The following is a 19,640-nucleotide window of genomic DNA, read 5'->3' as shown; positions in this document are numbered from 1 at the left end:
GGGGGCGTGTAACGCAGCAGGGAAGGGGACAAGTGCATCAAGATTAAATAGTCCTAGTTTGGCTCCAGCTGTGCTATCTTCCCCTGAGAGGCCTGAAGAAACTGGTCAATCTGAGCCATTCGCTTATCAGGTATTGTTGCTACCTCCAATGCCTCAGTTTCTACCTATTAGAGCTGCACGATTCTGGCCAAAATGAGAATCACGATTTTTTTGCTTGGAATAAAGATCACGATTCTCTGTGTAACATCTTTTACATTATAAAAAAAATTGGGATAACTTTAAGGTTTTGTTTTATTTTTTTTTTATTCATTAAAGTGTATTAATTGCGTTTGAAAGACTGCTGCACAAATACAGTGTGACATAAAAATTTACAACAATCACCATTTTATTCTGCAGGGTCTCTGCTAAAAAAATATATATATATATAAATGATTGCTAAAAAAATATATATATAAATGATTGGGGGTTCTAACTACTTTTCTAGGAAAAATAAACTGATTTATCTTGCAAGCAACAAGTGTAGGAAAAAGGTTTAGTCTTTAAGAGGTTAAACTTCCTTCCTCCGGCAGAGGGAAAGAAAAGATACAATGTAATCATTTGTGTTTACAGTTCAGTGGGAGACTAATGCTGATAGGCTTTTGCGGGAGGCTCTTTTTTTTTTTTTTTTTTTGACAGCTGCTCCCTCACAGCTATGTAAAGAATCGAGCAAGTGTCATGTTAAGATCGTCAGGGGGGAGTGAATCGCGATCTCATCTCGATTCTGTTACGATTAATCGTGCAGCTCTACTACCTATGTTACTAAAGATGGCCTGGCATCTGCATTGGCTAGCCTTGAAGGTAAAATAGCCAGAATGTCTGCTTCTGTTTCACGAGCGGGAGAAAATGGGTTACATCCCCCTCTCCTGTACCTGGGCCCAGCAGAGATGCAGCAGAGCTCCTAGGCTCTCAAGGTCTTGCAGGGGCTTCTGGTTTAGAGCCAGATTGGGCAGAAGATGTTGAAAGAGGTGGCTTTAATGATTTGGAAGAGGGGCATTCTGAAGATGGTTCTTTTTCTGAGGGCTCAGATTCTGAGGAACCATTTTCAGCATCTCACTCTGAGGCTACTGATTCAGTCCCTCACCAAAATGGTTCGGACAGGGTTTAAATTACCTCCTCTGGAAATGTCAGAAGCCTACTGTCCTCCTTTGGGTTCTTTGTGCCCTCAGCTGAATTCCCAGGCTTTTCCTTTACATCCCCTGCTGGAACAGCTGGTGTATGAGGTTTGGGATCATCCTGACAGGTTGTTCATGCCTCCAAAGAAATTTTCTTTGCTTTATCCTATGGAGGAGAAATTCAAGAGGAAATTCGGTAGACGCTGCTATTTCTTCTGTGAACAAGAATATTGACCTGTCCAGTTGATAATGCCAAGGTTTTTAAGATTCCAGCAGATTAAAAGTTAGAATCCTTACTTAAAGCTTCCTTTGCCGTCGCTGGCTCTGCTTTCCAACCAGCTGTAGCGGCTATAGGAGTTTGCCAATCCTTAAAGGATCGTTTTAAAAGGGTGACTAGAAGTCTGCCTGTTCAAGGGGAGTCTTCTGAAGATTTGGTAGAGCTTCTCTGAGCCTTGTGTTTTACGGTAGATTCCCTTAGAGATTCTATCCAACAGAGTTGCTCTTCTCTCTGTTCATATGTGCAGAGTACTATAACTTAAGAATTGGTCGCCAGAATTACCTTGTAAGAAACTGACAGCTTTTCCTTTCCATATGGAACGTCTCTTTGGTGAGGATCTGAATAAATACATCCAGAAGATTTCAGGTGGAAAAAGTACATTGTTGCTAGTTAAACATCCATCTTTTAAAAAGTCCAAGTATTACGGTACCTCCAAACACGTCAGCTTCTAAGCAGTTCTGATGGCCTGAGCCGTCAGGATTTAGAAGATCTCAAAATCGAGGTTCGAAAAAACCCTGGGTCCAAAGGCCTGTTAAATCATGTTCCAAATCCGCTTTATGAAGGGGCGCCCCCACTTGTTCGTGTGGGGGGAAGGCCCCTACAGTTCTCAGAAACTTGGGAAGGACAGGTGGGTCTCTTGTCCACATTGGCACGGGGCTACATGATAGAGTTCCGAGAGTTTCCTCCTCCTCCTCAGTTTCTGGGCTCACATGTCCCTGTTTGCCCAGTAAAAAAGTCCTTGTTCCAGGCCCTGGAACATTTGCGGGTGCAGGGCGTAATTGTTGAGGTTCCAACCAACGAAAGGTTCATGGATTTTTACTCAAATCTTTTTACAGTGCCAAAACCAAATGGCTAGGTAAGACCCATTCTAGATCTCAAAGCTCTGAACCAGTTTGACTATTCTGACTTTTCACATGGAATCAATCGGCTGAGGTAGCCTCTCTAGGAAGAGGAGATTTTCTGGCTTCCACAGATATCAAGGATGCTTACCTCCATGTACAAATTTTTAGGCTCCATCAGAGATTTTTGCGTTTTGCATTAGGGCAGTCCCATTTTCAGTTTGTGGCTCTGACGTTCGGTCTGGCCACCGCTCCCCGGGTGTTTACAAAAGTCTTGGCCCCGGTGTTGGCTCTTCTAAGGTCTCAGGGCATCTCAGTAATGGATTACCTAGACGAGCTGCTGATCAAGATGTTTCCCGGACCGTCCAGTTCTTACAAAATCTGGGTTGGGTTGTAAACTTGGAAAAGTCATCCTTAATGACTGTTCAAATTCTGGAATATTTTGGTCTGATTGTCAATACTGCTCAGGCAAAGATTTTCCTGCCATCAAAAAAGGTTCTGGCCATGAAGTGTCTGGTGCAGTTGGTAAGAGGGAAAAATGTTCCCTCTATGTGGCTGTGCATCAGACTGCTAGGCAAGATGGTGTCCTCATTCAAAGCAGTCCTTTATGCGCAATTCCACTCCAGACTTTTCCGGAACAGTATTCTGTCCGCTTGGAACAAAAAACTCAGAGCTCTGGATTCCCCAGTGTTTCTTTCCCCAAGGGTAAGACCGGATCTGACCTGGTGGCTGGTCCTCAGCAACCTAAGCAAGGGTAAATCTTTTCTGCCTGTGACCTGGAAGGTAGTAACCACAGACGCCAGCCTTGTGGGCTGTGGAGTGGTCCTGGAGGAAATCTCTATCCAGGGAAGGTAGTCTTGGGTAGAAAAGGTTTTACCCATCAACTTCTTAGAGGTCCGGGCAGCCCGTTTGGCGCTGGTTTCTTGGACGACTAGACTGCGGGGGTGTCCTGTCAGGAATCAGTCTGACAACGCGACTCTGGTGGCTTATATCAACCATCAGGGGGGAACCAGAAGCCAATCGGTGCCAAAGGAGGTGAACTACATTCTGTCTTGGGCAGAGAGACATGTTTCATCATCAGGGGTGGAAAGCTGGCAGGCAGACTTTCTAAGTCGCCAGCAGTCGTTTCCAGGGGAGTGGTTCCCTGCACCTCGAGGTCTTTCAACTGATCTGCCAACGTTGGGGTACTCCTGACGTAGATCTATTAGCGTCCAGGTTCAACAACTAGCTCAACAGGTTTGTTTTCAGAACTAGGGATCCGATCGGGACGTATGACTTAGTGATTCCTTGGTTTCGGTTCAACCTGATCTATGCGTTCCATCCAGTCCAGCTTTTTCCACGTCTGTTGAGCAGAATTCAGCTGGAGGGGAAGTCGGTGGTCCTAGTGACTCCGGCCTGGCCCAGGAGACCTTGGTTCGTGGAAATCGTGAAATTAACCGTGGGGGAGCCATGGTTGCTTCCATGTCGTCTAGGCCTGCTTTCCCAAGGTCCCATATTCCACCCTACTTTACAGTCGCTGAATTTGATGGTTTGGCTATTGAGACCAGAATCTTAGAGATCGTGGGGTCTCTGGTCCAGCTCTGGCTACATTGATAAATGCCAGAAAACTTGTTTGTAGGAGAATCTATTATAGGATCTGGAGATCCTACATTTCTTGGTGTGAATCCAAGAGATGGCATCCTCGTAAGTATGTCATTGTAAGGATTCTTTATTTTCTTCAAATAGGAGTGGACTTGAAGCTGGCATTAGGAACCATTAAGGGGCAGATTTCCATATTGTCTATTTTCTTTCAGAAACCATAGGCAACGAACTCCTTGGTGCAGGCTTTTTTGAAAGGTGTGTTTCGCACGGTTCCTCCAGTCAAGCCACCCTATGTCCTTGGGACTTAAATCTTGTGCTCTCTGTGCTACAAAAGCAGCCCTTTGAGCCTATCGGGCATATTCCCTTGGTTCTGTAGATCAGGAAATTGGTCTTTTTGGTTGACATAACCTCGGCCAGAAGGGTGTCGGAATTGGTGGCACTTTCCTGCAAAGAGCCATTTTTGATCCTTCATCAGGACAGGGTCGTCTTACATCCTTATCTGGCCTTTTTGCTTAAGGTAGTTTCCGGTTTTCATCTAAACCAAGATATTGTTCTACCTTCCTTTTTTCCGAGTCCTCAGACTACAGAGGAGAAACTGTTGCATTCTCTTGATGTAGTACGAGCATTCAGTCTATTTAAAAATGTCAGCACTAATTCGTAGTACTGATGCTTTCTTTATCCTGCCAGAAGGGCCTAAGAAAGGCCAAGCGACAACTAGTTCCACTATTTCCAAGTTGATTTGTCAAGTCATTGCTCAGGCATATGGCTTTAAGAATAAAGTTCCACCCTTTAGGTTAAAAACTCACTCTACCGAGAAAGGAGTTAATCAGGTGAGAGGGGGAGGAGCCTGGATGGCATGCACGTGAGGGCGGGGTGAACATGGGGAGCGGAGAGGCCGTTTATGGACGCTGCGATGGCGGAGCTCTGTGCCGTGGCAGTCGGAGTCTATCGCCCTCATCTCCCAGACGCCTTCATCCCCCCCCCCCACGGATGCTTGGGTGGACTGGACTATATTATGATAGATCATAGACTGATAGAAGCGGTAGCCAGTACGAATTATAACCATATCCGATCATGCTCCATCAATATTAGAAATAAAAACTCCTGGATCCCAACAAAAATATAAACACTTGGAGATTAAATGAAGACCTGATCCTAGATGAGAAAGTAGATGGCAAGATAAAAAAAGAACTAGACCAGTATTTTCTAGATAATTAGTCCCCGGATATCTCTGATGCCACAGTTTGGGAAGCCCATGAAACGTATATTATGGGGATACTAATATCAATAGCTTCCGGAAAGGACTAGACAAATAGGATGATTCACAACGGAGATTTAGGAGCTAGAACAGAAACGTAAAGAAATGGCTAGGGAGATGAAAGAAAATTTGAAAAGGGATAAATGAAAGATCTACTGGAAAAAGAGACCAGGCGTAGCTTCAATAGAGTCGCCAGGTATAGGTATAAATTTGGAAATAAGCCAGGAATGCTCTTAGCAAGAATACCAACGAAGAAAAAAAATCTCAAAACTATATAGATAGAATGAAAAACAGCAGGGGAGAAATGGTACATTCAACAACGGAAATAGCTAGGGCCTTTCAAAGCTTTTAAAATTCCCTATATAATGTTCGTCAGAGAGAAACAATAGGTAGAACAAGTAAGATACAAAAATACAAAAATTTATTAAAGAAGTGAGACTGCCTAAAGTAGCTGCAAACAAACTGGCACCAGTCTCCCAACTGGAAATCTGGGGGGCATTAAAAAACACACTAAATGGGAAAAGTCCAGGGCCTGATGGATATAAGATAAGTTACTATAAAAGATTTGGAGAAATATTAGTCCCAAAGATATGTAGTTGCATGATTGGGATAAAAGGACAAATGAGGGGAGAATCTTTACAAGCATACGTGAGAGTAATACCGAAGGAAGGGAAAGACCCAACCTTATGCTCCGGTTATAGGCCAATAGCCTTATTAAATATAGACCCAAAATGATATGCAAAAGTATTGGCAACGAGATTTAAAAAAACTGTTGGATGACTGGATCCATGTAGATCAAACAGGCTTTGTCCTGGGGAGAGAAGAAAGGGATAATGCCATTAGAACCTTAATGTTATTACATAGAACTAAAGATTCTAGAGTCTTGGCCCTCCTGTTGTCCATCGACGCTGGGAAAGCCTTCGACAGGGTGGATTGGGATTTTGTGATCGAGACCATAAAAGATCTCGGAATGGGACCAAAGATTATACAGCAGATAGACACACTATATAAAAATCCCACCGCAACTGTTAAGGTAAATGGGTGATTTTCATCAAAGTTCGAAATGAGGCAGGGATGCCTCCTCTCGCCCATGTTGTTCGTTTTAGCGTTAGAACCATTATTAGCAAAAATAAGGCAAAATAATGACAGGGGGAGTAAAAGTGGGACAAAAAGAGCAGAAGATTGCAGCATATGCTGATGTCGTTTTTTTTTTTTATTATTATTATTACGAATCCCAATTATTATTCTTCAAAATAACCTAAAAGAGCTAAAAGCATATGGTGAGTTATCGAACTTTTTAAGATTAACCCAATAAAATCAGAAATCTTGAATATAAGGTTAAACAATGGAGGAAGAACAAGCGTTGAAAAGTCATTTCCCATTTACCTGGGCAAGATCAAAATGAAAGGATCTTAAATAAAATAATTATACCAAGCTAACTATATACCCTTATTAAATGAGATAAAAATGGATATTAGAAAAGGTTTTAATCACCAAATATCATGGGTGGGGAGGATAAACATGGTCAAGATGATCTTGCTGCCCAAGATTTTGTATTAAGTTTCAAATGTTACCAATCGATATCCCACCTGCATTCTTAGAACCGGTTCACACTACCGTAACCAGAAAGTCGCCCCATGAAGGAGCGACTGTAGCGCGACTTTGAAGAGACTTAAATGATAGGCGACTTTGTCTGTGGGGAATGCCTGGGTAATCTTTTTCTTCTTCCTGGAAAGTCTGATCACAGTCGCTTGAAAATGGATAAGGATCCGACTTAAGAGACGACTCCCATTGAAGTCTATGTGCACAAGTCGGATAGAGGTCGCCTTGAAGTAGTACAGGAACCTTTTCTGAAGTCGGAGCGACTTCTTCAGTAGTGCATAGTAAGACGGCTCTCATTCATTTACATTGAATTTGTAATGACAAGCGACTTGAGGTCACACATGTCTCGTCCCAAGTCGGAGTAGTGTGAACCAGGTCCTAAGGATTATAAAAACAATGCTACTAAATTTTATCTGGCAAAAGAAGAAGTCTAGGGTGCAGTATGCGGTCCTCACTAGGGATAAGTCACAAGGAGGGTGATCAGCACCAGACATGGAAAAGTATTATAAAGCAGTGATAATCTCACAAATAATGGAATGGACAAAGGGAAAAGATGGGTGGAAATCGAATTTACACAAAACACTCAATTAAATAAAACTATATGGATTCCACCAAAATTTAGGGAAACCCAACAAGAAGCACCTGCAATGACAAAAGTGGTGTATAAGATTTAGGACAGGGTTAATAAATGGTTTAATAAGGAGTATAATTCCCCTTTGATACCACTGGAAGGCACGAATTACCTTGCACCTGGAAATGAAAGCAATCAATAATTGGATAGGAAACACACAATTAAGCCCCGTACACACGCACAGATTGTTGGCCGTAAATTGTCGGCCAACGGCCGATCCGGCGATTGTAGGCTTGTTAGTATGATGCTTCCAACAACCAACTGCGAATTTTCGGCCGAAAAAAATCTGGTGTGCATGCTATAAAATTTTTGTTGGCCAACAAAGAACGGCCGATTTGTTCCTCAGTCAGTACAGATTTCGGCAGACAAAAATCAGATGAGCAAGACTGGGCATGCTCAGAGAAGAAAAAACACAGGGAAAGTAAACCAGCACATGACATCACTTCTGAAGTTGGTTTTTGTTGGCCAACAAAAGTCCAGTGCAAGTCTAGAGCACGTTTCAACCAACAAACACTGGACAAAAGACGGCCGATCGGTTGGCCAACAATCTGTGCGTGTGTATGGGGCTTTAAAATAGATTATTCACAATAGCCGACACCAGGACATACCAAGAGTTATGTTTAAGCAAAAATTATATGAAACTAAATGAATGGAGGTATCTCCAGCTGAAGCATTTTGTGAGGTTTTTACCGCAGCCAATTGGATCGGAGAAAGCGCTAAATATGGTGGAAAAAAGATGCAACTCGGCTGATAAGCCAAACATAGTATAGCTCAAATCTACAAGATGCTAACAGAGGGGACGTGTCCGGAAAAACCTCCATTCATGATAAAATGGGAAAGGGAGATAGGGTCACAATTGTCAAATCCCGAAAAACAAATGTATTGAGGGCCGCACACCGCTCCGCTATAGACATAGGCACCATTGAACTAAACTATAAATGTTTGTCCAGATGGTAGATTACACCAGTAAACGCACATAAATCTCAGATCTCAGAGAGATCAGGTCAATGTTGGAGAGGATGTGGGGGTCTAGGAACGATGTTCCATATTTGGTGAGACTGTCCCAAGATCCGAGACTACTGGTCGAAAGTCCGTCAAATTATTAAGGAGGTCACCGGGGTGACTGTCCCAGATGATCCATGGTTGTGCTTGTTCCATAGAACACCACCACCACTAAAGCAATCTAGGATTACAATGGTTCCAACCCTACTGAATGCAGCAAAGGGAGTAATACCGAAAAAATGGTTGGAAGCGGAGTCTCCAATCCTTAAGGAATGGTGCAGTAGAATTGACCATGTTTACAGCATGGAGTATACTGGTAGTAGGGAACAGGAACAATTAAGCTCGTTGGGGAAAATTGGCAGATTTAAAAAAATCCAGTAAATACGTTAAAATTTGGACAGCAGCTCTTTCATAGAAATAGGATTACCAGTTAAACTAGAGGAAAGACAGAGCGTAACATCAAATTGGATATCGAATAATGTTAGAAGGGGGTTGGGGGTGGAGAGGGAGGGATGGGGGTGTAGGGATTATTGAAATTATGGATAATGCTTTATGAAATTTTTTTTCTCCTTTTTTCATTTTTACTGTAAACAGCATTTGAAACCAATAAAATTTGTATAAAAAAAAAAGCTCACTCTACCAGAAGGATAAGTACTTCATGAACAGTGCATCATCAGGTGTCTATGGCTCAGATTTGCAAAGCTGCTACCTGGTCTTCAGTTCATACATTCACAAAGTTTTACCAAGTGTTTTTAAGGACCCGAGAAGGGGGTCAATTTGGAAGTAGCATACTTCAGGCAGCAGTATAAGCTTTCTTCAAGAAAACAACAAGAGAAGGGCGCACCGACCTTGTGCATTACCACTTAAAAGTTTATTAAAATCAAAGAAGTGTAGCATACAATATACTCACAAACGTAGCATATGAACAAGCATATAGGAAATGGGCACCGCTCGCTTCCAGGACACTTCTCTACTGCTGGATAGCGTGATGGCGTCCTCAAAACCTGATGTGGCTTACGCGTTTCGAGGGAGGACCCTCTTCCTCAGAGCCAAAATCGCCACTCAAGCTCTTTCTTCCCCAGGGGGAATTTTAGGGTTACTGTGTCCCCTCCCTTCATGGGTATTGCTTTAGGACATCCCAGATAGTCAGCCATTATTACCGGCTCTGTGTCCGGTAAAGTACGATAAAGAAAAGAGGATTTTTCCTTCAACTTACCTGTAAAATCTTTTTTTGGAGTACATCATGGGACACAAAGGTCCCTCCCCTCTTTTCTGGGATCTTCATTGCTTGCTTCAAAAACTGAGATTCTTCCTGCATGGGAGGGTTTTTATGGGAGGAACTTCCTGTCTATTGGTTGCCAGTGTCCAATCACCTAAAGGTAGTGTATAACCCTGATAGTCGTCATTAGCGGCTCTGTGTCCCGTGATATACTCCAAGAAAAGGATTTTACAGAGAAGTTGAAGAAAAAAAATCACATTTTTTTCGGAGCTGCAGCATCTACATCTGCTTTGTTTTCAAAGCAACTCCTGGCTGTAATTTTGACAGTCTGGAATTGACGGCAAGGGTGTTGAACAGCAGGACGAAACGTGTTCTACACATGTCCTATGTACTTTGGTGAACTGCTTAGATGTAAATTCCTAACCGTCCAGAATTTTAATAAATGCATTAAACTGATCTAAAAAAAAAATTCTGTACGGGAATGGGGGGACTTTTGTTTGTAAAGCCCCAACATATTTGGCGCTGTACCGGTATACAGTCCGGCACACAGCAGTCGGATTTATAAAGGCATGCATAGCAGGATGAAGTGAGGAAGTACTGGGTTTACTCCCTAGCCTGCACCAAAACTGACATTTACAGTATTTTGGATGTGTCTTTAATATTTGCCCATCTCCCAAGAAAATTGCAGTTGCAGCCCACAAGCTGGCATTGAACAGGGCATGCTGGGACTTGTAGTTCTGTAATCGGTCATTCTGAATGGCTTTGTGTTTTTTCCAGCTCTGGGAGAATAAATTGATGCAGTCGAAGGCAGTGGACGGGTTTCATTCAGAAGAGCAACAGCTTCTACTGCAGTCTCAGCAACAGCAGCATCAGCAACAGCAGCACCACGTCCATGCCCACCAACAGCAACAGCAAACGGCACACCAAACTCAAACACAGCAAGTCCTCATCCCCGCCACACACCAAGGTCAGTACATAGGCTGCAATCGGATTGTACTCATTATAGAGCATAGCTCGGCTTTGTATGTACATTGTGAGATGAGGGTGCTCATGGGGTCAGTCATTAGGACTAAATGTAGGAGAATGACAATAAAGCACCTTTCATAGAATTGTTCTACATCCGGTGATCGGTGGGTTGTAGAATCAATCTGTGTGTGCGGAAATCTTGCAATTGCTTGCCTGCAAATTTCAGATTATATCCTTTTCCTGATGGGTGGCAGTGTTCTCCATGTACAGTCTAACCCCAGAGAAGTGTAACTGAGATAAAACTCAATGTGTGGCCAGTTTAAAGTATAACTAAAGACAAAACTTTTTTTTTTTTTTTTGTTTTGGATAGAGTGGAGAGGGATTAGAACTAGGGATCAACCGATATCGGCAAAGCTGATATATCGAGGGCCGATATGCACTTTCCCCGATATATCGGAATCGGCCCCTGAGGTTACCGATATTGCCAATATTTCGGGAAAGTGCTGTACCGGAGTGATGCCTGCAGCTAGAGGCATCACCCTGGTGCCGGCGTCCATAGCCGACGGTCGGCTGTCTTGTAATGACAACCGATGCGGCTGAGAAGCCGCTCGGCTGTCATTACAAGGAGCAGTAGGGGACATTCCCGGGTGACCCAGGCAACCAGCCTGCAGGGCCACCGAAGAGAAGACCCAATCAAAGCTGCATTCGGGTCTGATTGGGTCTCCATGTAAAAACCCGGAAGTGATGCCATGACATCACTTCCGTGTACTCGGCGCCAAATTAAAAAAAATGACAGCATTCAAAACAGCCAAACTTGGCATTTTGAATGTTAAGTGCAGAGGACAGGTTTGGGGTTTGGACCCCCAGATCCCTCCACAAGAGTACCTTTCAAATAAAAAAAATAAAAAAATTTTTTTTTTTAAATGTACGAAAATATCGGCCGATACCGATATGCGATGACCAAAATATCGGCAATAAAAAAAACTATATTGGTCGATCACTTATTAGAACCCCTGTCGGTTTTTGTTTTGTCTGTGTCCCCTTAGGGCGATTCATCTGCTCTATTTGTCCTGTTTAACGTTATTATTAAAAGTGAAAGAAAAACCCAAATGTTGGGCTGTCCCCAAAAAAATAATAAAGAGGAAATCTTCCAATGGGGACTCAAGTTCTGGTGCCCGGGGGTCCCCAAGGAATTCCCTTAATTTGCAGGGATTTCCTTGCAATTCCGGTTTGGCTATGGGATAAGAAGTGAAGGGAAAGCTCCAAAAGGGTGACACAGATGGCGAAGAAAAAAATAACCCTCCCATGTTCTATCCAACATGTAAAAAAAAAAAAAAATTGCCCATATTTCTACTTTAACTCAGATCCTTAGGCGGCTTCACACTGCCCCGCTCCACTTTTGCTGTTAAAGTGCAGCTAACTTGTGTTTTTTGTGCAGCCTGGCTGCGCTTTCCTATAGACTTCTATGATGTCCTGTAGTTTTGGTGCGGTTTCAGAAAGTGCGCCAAAACTCCTGCATGCTGCATCTTTGGCGCACTTTCTGAAACAAAACTTCATTAAGAAAGCGCAGCTAACCCACACTGGCGCAGCGTGAAGCCGTCCATATTCTTTAACCACCTCATTACTGCGCTATAGCTGAAAGACAGCTAGAGCACGGCTCTCTGGTTCTGGGATGTCCTTCCAGAACTATGCCCCCCACGCTCCCCCTGGGGAACGCATCGAGTTCAATCTGTGACCGCTCTGTCCTTAGGACCCAGCTTATAACAGATTGCAGTAAAAGGCCAATCACAGGGGCCCTTTACCATGTGATCAGCTGTGTCCAATCCAAGCTGATCACATGTAAACAGACTCGCCAGTTAACGGCAGTCCTTTCTTCCCAAACTGTGTCTTAAGAAAGGAAAGCCGATAACCAGCAAAGCTGTCAGCACACAGTTTACACTGATATTCAGGGCGCTGATCAGGACCCTTCATGCCTAGCCATGGATTATTAGGCAGGCTTGCTTGTTTCTACAAACATGAGTTGCCCATTGTTGTGTTCTTAAATTATGACTTTAAGGATCCTTTCACACGACTGCTCCGATCAGATCCGCCTGTCAGTTTTTGAGGAGGATCTGATCTGATGCCCCATGCATCCCTATGGGGCAGCGGATGTCAGAGGTGACATGTCCGCTGACGCCTGCTGCCATCTGCATCCGATCCTGTCCGTGAAATCCGGACGGATGGAAACCCTATTTTCCATCCAGGGGATCGGATGAGAGCGGACAGGTGGTCCGCTCTCATCCGATTCCCCCATAGAGATGCATGGGGCTCTGACACCTCCTGCTCAGCAGGGATCTGTGTTTACGATCCCCTGCTGAGCAGCACGGATCCGCCTACGGAGGCGGACCGTGTTAAAGGACCCTAAAGCCCCGTACACACGTACCGAATGTCGGCCGAACGATCGCCTGTCTTTTGTCCAGTGCTGTCCTGTCGGCTGAAAACTGCAAAAGACTGCACATGAATTTTGTCGGCCAACAGCCGACTGCAGAAGTGATGTCATGTAATGGTTAACTTTCCGTGTGTTTTTTCTTTTCTGAGCATGCCCAGTCTTGCTAATCGGCTGTCTGTCGGCCGAATTCTGTACTGACTGAGGAACAATCGGCCGTTCTGGTGTTGGCCAACAAAAATTTAATGCCTGCACACCCGATTCTGTTCGGCCGAAAATGCGCTGTCGGAAGCATCATACTAACAAGCCTACAATCCGCCGATCGGTCGTCGGGCGAATATTTACGGACGACAATCGCTACGTGTGTACGGGGCTTAACACTGCGCTTAGTCTGGCGCCCCCAGTGTCTCCCATACTAATATATATATATATATATATATATATATATATATATATATATATATATATATATATATATATATATATATATATATATATATATATATATATATATATATTGTGTGTGTGTGTGTGTGTATATATATATATATATGTGTATATATAATATAATATAATATGTGATTCTGCACCCTCGCCTAGGGTAGGTGCACACGCATGTTGTCAGCGGCTTGCTTCTGCGGTGATTACTCACCGCAGAAGTCAATCTGTGGGTGCCGACACTGGATGTTCTTAGGCACCTGCAGATCGTTGGTTAAACAGACTGAGCAGATATCTGCATATGTAAACAAGGCAGATGTCTATTCTGACAGGGAGGAAGGGATGGATTTTATGTCCCTGCAAAGCAGGGAAAAAAAATCAATCTCTTTCCCTAGTAAAAGCAGCACAAACGTCACAAAAACACTGGCTAGGCACACAGTTAACCCTTTGATCACCCTAGAGGTTAAACCCTTCCCAGCCAGTGTCCTTAGTACAGTGACAGTGTATATTTTTAGCACTGATCACTATATTAGTGTCACCGGTTCCCACAAAGTGTCAAAAGTGTCAGTTGGTGTCCGATTGCCGCCGCAATAACGCAGTCCCGCTATAAGTCATTGATCGCCGCCATTACTATATTAAAGAAATAAATTGTGTGTGTATATATATATCCCATAGTTTGTAGACAGTATGATGTTTGTGAAAGCCAATCAATATACGCTTATTGGGAAACATTTTTTACCAAAAACCTGTAGCCTAATACATATTGCCATTCATTTTTAAAGACCTTTTTATTTTTATTTTTTTTTATTTGTCTTTTTATTGTTTTTATTGGATATGTTTTATAGCAGAAAGCAAAAAAAATTATTTATTTATATATATATATATATATATATATATAATATATTCGCCAATCCAGTCCAAAGTTTTGTTTGCATTTGCTTGTTTGCTGCTCCCTTCTCTTGCACGCTAAAATTTAGATTTCTGGCTTTTTTTTGTTTTCCCATATCTGATCAAACGTTCCTTCTCGACGAACATCTCCTTGAAAAATGCCAAGGAAACCAGCTTCTCCTCCATCTCCTATATGCCAGCTGTGCCCACCACTTGCCAAGAATGGTCTCTTATGAGATGGTATCAAGGTCCCCCTGCCCTACAAACTTCTTTCTACAAGATGGTCATTAATGATCGCACTTGATGCTCATCAATCCTCTTATTACTGGAACGTTTCCAGCTCATCAGGGTAGAAATTTAGATGGGCTCAGGTTGGCTGTTTTCTCAGCCATCCAAGGCTCTTCTCCAGCGCCACATTCTGCCATTATTTGACTCCTAAAATCTGCGTTCGTTCCAGGGCCAAGTATGGCCACCATCACCACTCGATTTTACCTCTCGCAGACTTCAGCAGTTGGTCATAGATCTTATAGTTCCCATCTGTAACGCATTGCCCTTTCAACAAGTGATCGGATATTTGATTAAAGGCTGCGTCCCACAAGATCAGACAAAGCTGTAATTTTATTACCTTTTCTGTTTTTTCTTTGCTTTCTAAGGCATGTTGGTGGAGTTCTGGACTCAATCATTGGTGCAAGCTAACTTGGCATCCAGTTCCTAAAGTGATTCTAAAGGTTGTGCTATGGGGGCACTCAAGCAGGCTCGCTCCTAAGCCACGCTCCTGTGAATGGACATTGTCCATTCATACACAGAGCACGAATCAGCCCCACTCCTACTCTCCATTGGCTCACCGGCTGTGATTGACAACAGCAGGAGCCAATGGCCACCTCTTCTGCGTGAGCCAGTAAGGAGAGAGATCTGGGCTCTCATGCACATCACTAGGTCGAGATGAGGCTCAGGTAAGTATGGGGGGGGGGGGGTGCTGCACCCAGGTGTTTTTTTTTTTTTTAACCCCTTAAGTAGAACTACAGTAAACCCCCCGTTAATATTGCAGTTCAGTTTTTGCGGTCCCGGTATATTGCGTTTTTTTTCTGTAAGACCCATTTAATATTTTACTAATTAATTACCTTGGTGACCAAGCCCGGCAAGCCAATAAGCGTACACCTGCAAATATCCTCCCTGTGTTAACCATTAATGTCATTGTTCACGTCCCCTGTGACGTAGCTGGTCACATGGGGTGTTTCAAGAACACCGGGATCTCGAGGGATTGTAATGCTGTGGAGTTATGCTATCGAAGGCATGGCACATAGATGCACAGACTGAAGGCTTGCTGAGCGTGCCGTAAGTGAGGGACAAAACGTGTATGGGCGAGTGACGTCACTGACACAAACATCGGCAATATCTCCTAACCACTTGCCTACCGGGCATTTAAACCCCCTTCCTGCCCAGGCCAATTTTCAGCTTTCAGCGCTGTCGCACTTTGAATGACAATTGCATGGTCATGCAACACTGCACACTAATGACATTTCTATCATTTTTTTCAAACAAATAGAGCTTTCTTTTGGTGGTATTTATTCACCACTGAGGTTTTTTTTTGCTGCACTGAACATTTTGAAAAAAAAGTTTTTATAGTTTGTTATAAAATTGATAATGCTTGCACTTTGTTTAGGGCTCTGTGCTGTGGTTTTTTTTTTTTTTTTCTCTTTAGGCTTAAAGTGGTAGTATACTTCGCTATTTGACTTTTACCTACAGGTAAGCCTATAATAAGGCCTACCTGTAGGTACAATTAATATCTCCTAAACCGGCACGGTTTAGGAGATATTCGCCCTGCATGCAGCCGCTGACTTCAGCGGCGCATGCGCTCTGAAAGTCCGGCGGACCTTCAGAGCTCCTTGCCGGTCCTTGCCGGAAAGTTAAACTCCCGCGTGCATGCACGGAAGTGGCGTCATCGCGGCTCCGGCCACTCACACACTTTTACTGAGTATAAAACTGCTTTAATTTAAAAGGAAACTGGTCAGGCTAGACGTGTCATTGCTGGCTGTTCATCCTGATTCTAGCTTTACTACCTCCTGAGCAGGGATAAGCTTGGGCAGGTTCGGGTTCATACGTGCCCGACCCCACCAGGAAGCCGACACTGCACTCCGCTAATCACTAATCACAGGCAGTGAGACATTTCCCAATCCGCAGCTGCACAGATCGGGAAATGTCTCACTGCCTGTGATTAGTGGAGTGCAGTATCGACTGCCTGGTGGGATCGGGCACATACAAACCCGAACACGCCCAAGCTCATCTCTAATCCTGGGCTTCTAATCTGAAATCGGCATTGAATTCAGGATGACGATGACAGCTCGCATCTTTAAAAACAAGTTGGCAATGACCGCTCCCCTGTTTTTAATGTGACAGGAACACTTAAACAATATGGCTGCCCTGTTCTTAGTGGGTTGCCTAGATTTCATGTTGGCTCTGCACATTTGTTAATGTAGATAATGGCTTTGCCTGGTCTGTTAACATTTCTCTTGTTCTGTTTTAGCTTCTCAACAGCAAGTTCTGATTCCAAGCAACGATTCCAAGCTGATCCAGCACATGACTCCGCAAGGAATGGTATGATCCCGGATGCTCAATCATTTGCACGCTCACGTTCGTAATATAAAAAAAATGAGAAGAGACTTTCACTGAAATTCTGCTCTCTATCTCTTGCAGAGTGCAGCAGCTACAGCAGCCACCCTGGCGCTACCTGCCGGCGTGACGCCTGTTCAGCAGCTTATCACCAATTCTGGTAAGCATAGCGTGGCCTTTAGTAGGTTTGCATTTGGAATATAAGTTGGCAATGCAGAAGTAGAGGTTGGGCATTTAGTGCAGATCACCATGCTATATCACTGGTCTGGGAATCCATAGGGGTTGATTTATAATAATACGAGAGTGCAAAATCTGGTGCAGCTCTGCATAGAAACTAATCCGCTTCCAGGTTTAATTGTCAAAGGTTAATTGAACAAGCTGAAGTTAGAAGCTGATTAGCTACCGTGCATGGCTGCACCAGATTTTGCAAACTCCAGTTTTAGTAAAACAACCCCATAAACTGACTGGTGGTCACTGGCTTATATGGTGGGTGTGTGGGTCCATGGGGTGATGGTGAAAGGTCCTTTTTAACGTGTTCTCCAGCATTATACTTCACTTGGAGTATTGTGCGCAGTACTGGAGGCCATATCTCCAGAAGGATATAGATACTCTAGAGAGAGTTCAGAGAAGAGCTACTAAACTAGTACATGGATTGCAGGAAAAAACTTACCAGGAAAGGTTAAAGGACCTTAACATGTATAGCTTGGAAGAAAGAAGAGACAGAGGGGATATGATAGAAACTTTTAAATACATAAAGGGAATCAACTCGGTAAAGGAGGAGAGCATATTTAAAAGAAGAAAAACTACCACAAGAGGACACAGTTTTAAATTAGAGGGGCAAAGGTTTAAAAGTAATATGAGGAAGTATTACTTTACTGAGAGAGTAGTGGATGCATGGAATAACCTTCCTGCAGAAGTGGTAGCTGCAAATACAGTGAAGGAGTTTAAGCATGCATGGGATAGGCATAAGGCTATCCTTCATATAAGATAGGGCCAGGGACTATTCATAGGATTCAGATATATTGGGCAGACTAGATGGGCCAAATGGTTCTTATCTGCCGACACATTCTATGTTTCTATGTTTACCCTGACATCTTGTCCTGCTTTCAGCCATTGGAGTCAATCTCTGGGGATCCCACCCCAGTCAGGGAGCTTGCCACGTGTGGTTGCTGGCCTTTGTGGTGTGTTTATCCAAGGGGTGTTGGTAGAAGGGCCTGTTTAACATTTGACTTCTCCATCATTGTACTTGACTCTGCAGTCTTCCTCATCCCAAGCTCATGTCCTGCTTTCAGCCATCAGTCTTATGGGGGCCTAACCCCAGACAAGAAGTTTGCTGCATGTGGTCGCTGCCCTGTGTGTGTGTGTGTGTGTGTGTGTCTAGGAGGGGATGGTTGGAAGTTCCTACCCTATTTGTGGTCACTGGCCTATGTGTATGTACAAAGAAGGTCCTCTTTAACATGTCACTTTTCTAGCATTGTACTCAGCTCTGCAGTCTTCCTCGCCCCAGACTCCTGTCCTGCTCTCAGGCTTCAGGCTTCTGGAGGCCTACCCCTGGACAGGGGGCTTGTCACTTGTGGTCACTGGCCTATGATGCCTGTATCCAGTGGCTGCTGGTGGAGGGTACTCATTAACGGATGACTACTCCAACATTGTACTCAGCTTTACATTCTTCTTCATTCCAAGCTCCTGTCCTGCTCTCAGCCATTAGTTTTCTGGAGGCCTACCTTGAGACAGGGAGCTTGCCACTTGAGGTCACTGGGCGATGACGCGTATATCCAATGGCTGCTGGTAGAAGGTCCTCTTTAACGGGGGGGTTCTCCAGCATTGTACTTGGCTCTGCCATCTTCCTTAACCTGAGCTTCCGTCTAGCGTTCCACCATCAGTCTTTTGGGGGCCTGCCCCTAGACAGGGAAATTGCCACTGAAGTGTGTGTGTTTCTAAAGGGTGATGGTTGGAAGCTCCTAGAGAGGGAGCTTGCCATGCATGGTTACTGGCCTGTGTCCAAGGAAGGTCCTCCTTAATCTGTGACTTCTGCATTTACTCAGCACTGCAGTCTTCCTCACACCCAGCTCCTGTCCTGCTCTTAACAATCAGCTCCCAGGATCCTACTCCCAGAGAGAGCTTGCCATTTGCTTACTGGCCTATGGTGTGTGTATCCAGCACCTAATGGCGAAGGGCCTCTTTTAACATGTAACTTCTCCAGCAATTATACTCTTCACTACAGTCTTCCTCACCCGGAGCTCTCGTGCTGCAAACAGTCTTCCAGGATCCAACCCCCTGACAGAGCTCGCCACGTGAAATGACTCATTGTTTGATTGTATCCAATGACCTTTTTTGTCTTCCTCTTTGCAGGTCAGCTGCTACAGGTGGTGAGAGCAGCTAATGGTGCACAGTATATTCTACAACCCCAGCAGCCCATGGTCCTACAGCAGCAAATGATTCCACAGATGCAGCCTGGAGGGGTACAAGCTCCAGTTATACAGCAGGTGACGTTCTGTTAACTGATTTGCAGAGAGGACCCTTTCTATGTATATAGATCTTCCAATTTCAGAGGGCCTAACCATGTTTGTTATGTAATACTAGCAATCTGTTCAAAGTGTTAGGAAAGACCATTTCTACATCTTTGTTTTTATTGGGTTTCTGGGCAGGAAAGAGATTTTAATTAGGGATCGACCGATTATCGGCAAAGCCGATATATCGGGAGCCGATTTGCACTTTCCCCGATATATCGGAATCGGCCCCGGAGGTTACCG

At 44.0% G+C, this 19,640-nt stretch overlaps 1 protein-coding gene across 1 annotated transcript in view; it reads left to right on the top strand.

Annotated features, from left to right (window-relative positions):
* Positions 1-19,640, top strand: part of GTF2A1 (general transcription factor IIA subunit 1) — a 61,302-nt gene that overhangs the window by 21,416 nt on the left and 20,246 nt on the right. The window contains exons 3-6 of the mRNA XM_082275292.1: positions 10,338-10,527; positions 16,802-16,872; positions 16,972-17,047; positions 19,240-19,373. Of these exons, the coding sequence (XP_082131418.1) occupies positions 10,338-10,527; positions 16,802-16,872; positions 16,972-17,047; positions 19,240-19,373 (471 nt within the window). The remainder of the gene's footprint in view (positions 1-10,337; positions 10,528-16,801; positions 16,873-16,971; positions 17,048-19,239; positions 19,374-19,640) is intronic.

Source organism: Pelophylax lessonae (genome assembly GCF_965119305.1).
Source record: "Pelophylax lessonae genome assembly, chromosome: 13".
NCBI lineage: Eukaryota > Metazoa > Chordata > Amphibia > Anura > Ranidae > Pelophylax > Pelophylax lessonae.
Note: the sequence above shows the minus strand (reverse complement) of the source record. Positions and strands in the feature narration are given on the sequence as shown.